We start from the raw sequence: 4262 nt of genomic DNA on the forward strand, positions 1-4262 counted from the left end.
AATTTAAACATCTACGTATCTACCTGGATCTACCTAACTTTTGAAACTTTTGTGCCCCTCTTGACCAGAACATATTCTTCTTTGATTCATATATGGACATAATTTGTCTGGTTGATTATGTCACAATGTTTCGAACATCATATAATTCAAAGTTTAGGCCTACCAAAATCGGACATCAAAGTGGGTTAATTAGCATAAATTAAATGCCCACTATATACTGTATCTTTTGAAGTCCATATCCCCTTAACAGTTGGTTTTAGACCACACTAAGTGCATGCCAATTAGCTTATACCCCCACAACTCCTTTAGGAGCATGAGGTGGCTGGACACCCAGTTGGTACTAAAAACAAAACACTACAAGGGTTCAGGAGAACCAACGAGGGCCATCCAGAAAAGAGGAGAGAGGAGATGCACCACTTGGAGATATGGTTTATGCCTGTGTGTATCGTATCTTGATGAGTTCTACTACTGTTCCTCTATGGAATGACTTGGTGCGCACTTTATTCATCAATTCAAATATGATCCTCTATGTCATGATGGGACAACTAGAACTAGAGCCAGTAGCTGCTGAAAACCTCACGGCAAAATAGTCCTATTCTCGCTTCAACACTTACCTGGAATTTGAGCATTTTTGATCAAGTAAAGTTTTTCTGATATTATATATTCCGGTCAAAGTAACCAACATCAATATAACAAATAGTGACTTCCTTTTACACATTCGAGACATGATTCTCATTACTAAATAAGTTTTTTCTCCAAGCAATAACGAAATATATTATGTATTATTTGTGGAAATCAAATAACACAAAGCAACAATTATGATGGGTGGTGCAATATCGTTAGTTACAGACTGTGACATGAATTGTGCGAGTGAATTCAAGCATAATTTAAATCATCACAGTGCTTCTTACAAATTATTTTTTTTGAGAAATCAACCTTGTATTAGAATTCAATTGAATTCACGCACTTGCCCTTGAAAGTCCAGTGGAGCCTTTGAAAATCCAGTGGAGCCCATAATTGGATCCCTAAAGAAAACACTTTATGAACTTTCCCATCGGTAAACCAGGAGAGATTGACACTATTTAAGTACAGATTTGACAATGTTATCCATCATTGAAATACCTTATTTTACCATTAATCCCTTCTACCCAAACACCCCTGGATCAACTTAGGACCAATCAGTAACCTCTGAGATGACGTAATGACATATGCTAATGAACTGAGCCAATATACCCCCCAAGTTCGAGGAGCTTCCAGACACACCTCACAGCTACTTCACGGAACACACACCTTACCGACACTTCTCCACAAGAACACCTACACTCACATCTCACCGACAGCATCACTGTATCCTCTGTTCCTTAGTTGTGTCTATGTATTATTGTATCAAGTATTATTGAATAAACAATATATGTGTTACTGCAGTCAAGCGAGTAGAGTCCTCATTACAAGACAGTAAAACCTCACAACACACACTATATTACATGGTGGAAGACCCGGGCAAAAAAAAAATGAAGATTAATTAAATCAGACTTGAATATATTTTTTTGTAATTTTAATAAAGTTAATCACTTCCGTAGAAAAAAATACGAAAAAAAAATAATGTTTTCACTTGTAAAATGACAAAAATAACCAAAAATCCATTGGCTGGCAGCCAATTTGACCATTTTTTGCTTTAAATTACATTTTTTCAGGTAAATACATTTTTTTTAAGATCCAAATTTGTTGGTCAAAGTGGATAACTATTACATTACATTAAAATGGAATATTTTAACAAATTTTTTTTAAAGAATTATTTTTTCAGGGGGACAATTATACATCTTTAATAAGCGACTGTGGGTAAATTCAGTTTTATGATCGCATATTCACATGACTCCACCACAAAAACCGGAATGTACCATTCTAAAATCGTATTGTAGGTCTACCATTTGCAAACCGTTAGTGTGCCTGGTGTAAACCGATTAAAACGAACTAACTTGTTATGTTAGCCAAAGATTACGACCCCGGGTCATAAGTTGGGGACACTTTATGTGAAAGATAGCCGAACTACTTCCTAAATATAACTAAACCTAACCCTCTATAATACAGTATATATAAATAATATCTCACTATAAAGTAAAAAGAAGTTGCTCATATGATTCGAAACCCATACATCGACATGTAAAGTCAATCTAATCCGCTTGACTACACAAACGGCTCGACAGAAAGCGTTTGTATTAGCGAATTGTAGTTAGCTCAATTCTTACGTCACACCTTATGGATAATACGATTAATGAATATTCATGTTTATTTGTGACGTTTCATTATGGGTCCCCAACTTATGTACAAAAAGAAATATCGCACCCCGGGGCCCTTGGCAGCACCTGTATACTACGGTTTGCCTATTACCACGTTCAATGTAGGCACCATGCACAAATTAATGTGTTATTTTCAAGGACATTATTTTGGAATTATTCTTATTCGATAAAACATATCCATAATAAAACGTACCCACTAGAGCCGCTATCAACCCACACCCTCCTCCATTGTCTTCTTCCGGACATATCCATAATAATACGTACCCACTGGAGCCGCTATCAGCTTCCACCCTCCTCCATTGCCTTCTTCAGGGCATAGAATTAATAATAGTAGTCTAATAATTGTCTTTTAAGAGGGCTATCTGAGAAACGTTTAGTCTGGTATTTGTTTTTTTTCTCTTCGAAAACATTGCAATCGTCTAGTTTGAAACGAGTTTAACATGACTTAGTTTAGTGGCACATTGCATTGGTTAAAACTGCTATAAAAACAGTATTGCTTCCAAGTGACTATGGTTGTTGATAGGAGTAGATGAAAATAATATTATTAAATTGACAATGTGTATTGCAGGTACCGTGTAGATTTAAACTCAACATGGAGAAGGCACATTCCATGGAGTGAACCCAAACACACTAATTCTACAACCAAACCAACTGAGATTGCATGCAAGCCGCACCAACATATTGTGTTATTGAAGACGCACAAAACTGGAAGTACCACAATGAGCTTAATCCTGCAGAGATATGGATTTTTACGAAATTTAACTTTTGCATCACCTAAACGAGGACATATAATTAGCCGTTCACACTTTAATAGAAAACAGGTACTTCCAGGCACTTACGACTTACTGGTGAACCATGTAAGGTACAACCGAACAGAGATGGAAGCCGTGATGAAACCAGATACTAAATACATAACAATTATTAGAGATCCTTCTACGCAATTGGAGTCTGTCTTTGGATACTTCGAGGTTTTTAAGTCGTTGCATCTACAAAATGAACAGAATCCATATCGAACATTCATGTCCAAACCACAATATTTTCTCGATCGATATCCAAAATTTCAACAGAGATCTTACTTAAGAAATCCTCTTCTGTATGATTTTGAACTTGATCACGTTCAACAATTGAACCAAACATTGTTAAAGGAAACGATAAGAAAAATAGAAAAGGAATTTGATCTTATAATGTTACAAGAGTATTTCAATGAGTCTTTATTACTGTTAAAGAAGCTTTTCTGTTGGGAATGGGATGATATATTATATATTACAAAGACAGTAAGAATTGCAAGTTTAAGGTACAATGTTTCAGACAAAATTCGCGAAGATTCCAGAAAATGGTGCGCGTCAGATGCCCAGCTATATGACCATTTCAAGGTTATATTTTTAGAAAAACTTAATAATTACGGTCCGGAATTGGAAAGGGATTTGAAGATTTTAGAATTTAAATTAAATCAAACAATGTATGAATGTACTCTACCTGACAAGAAACCTAACATCAAAGATAGGTCGTACCGGCCTATTGCAAGCTTGAAACATAATAACACTCTATGCCCGTACATGATGAAATCAGCTAAAGAATTTGCGAGAATAGTACGAAATAAACAAAATGTAAAATCGAGTGTGAAAACTAAGAAAGTACTTAAACCGTTATCTATAACTCGTCGCAAAAGCAATAAAAAACTATCACGTCGTAGAAAGAAAAATGATAGAGCAGCAGCATTAATATTCGATACTATCGGTAACGGTAAACGGTAAAGGCCCATTTACACTAGCACGATAACGATCGACGATAAAAACAACTACAGAATAACCATCTATGCTTCCTTTCATTAAAATGATATTTTCACACGTCCAATCAAATGACGTCATGATTAGTAAGACCAATAATATCGTGGCAATACAACGAATTTATTGTTTTTATTTATCATGACGTCATTTGATTGGACTTTTAAAAATATTATTTTTT

The 4262-nt window shown here is 35.3% G+C and overlaps 1 protein-coding gene across 1 annotated transcript; it reads left to right on the plus strand.

The window, feature by feature from the left end:
- Positions 1-3016: 3016 nt before the first annotated feature.
- LOC144851065 (galactose-3-O-sulfotransferase 3-like) lies at positions 3017-4051 on the plus strand. Its single transcript, XM_078708587.1, has one exon. The coding sequence runs from the start codon at positions 3017-3019 to the stop codon at positions 4049-4051; it is 1035 nt and encodes a 344-aa protein (XP_078564713.1).
- The last annotated feature ends 211 nt before the right edge of the window (positions 4052-4262 follow it).

Source organism: Antedon bifida, chromosome 8 (genome assembly GCF_963402885.1).
Source record: "Antedon bifida chromosome 8, ecAntBifi1.1, whole genome shotgun sequence".
Classification (NCBI taxonomy): Eukaryota; Metazoa; Echinodermata; class Crinoidea; order Comatulida; family Antedonidae; genus Antedon; species Antedon bifida.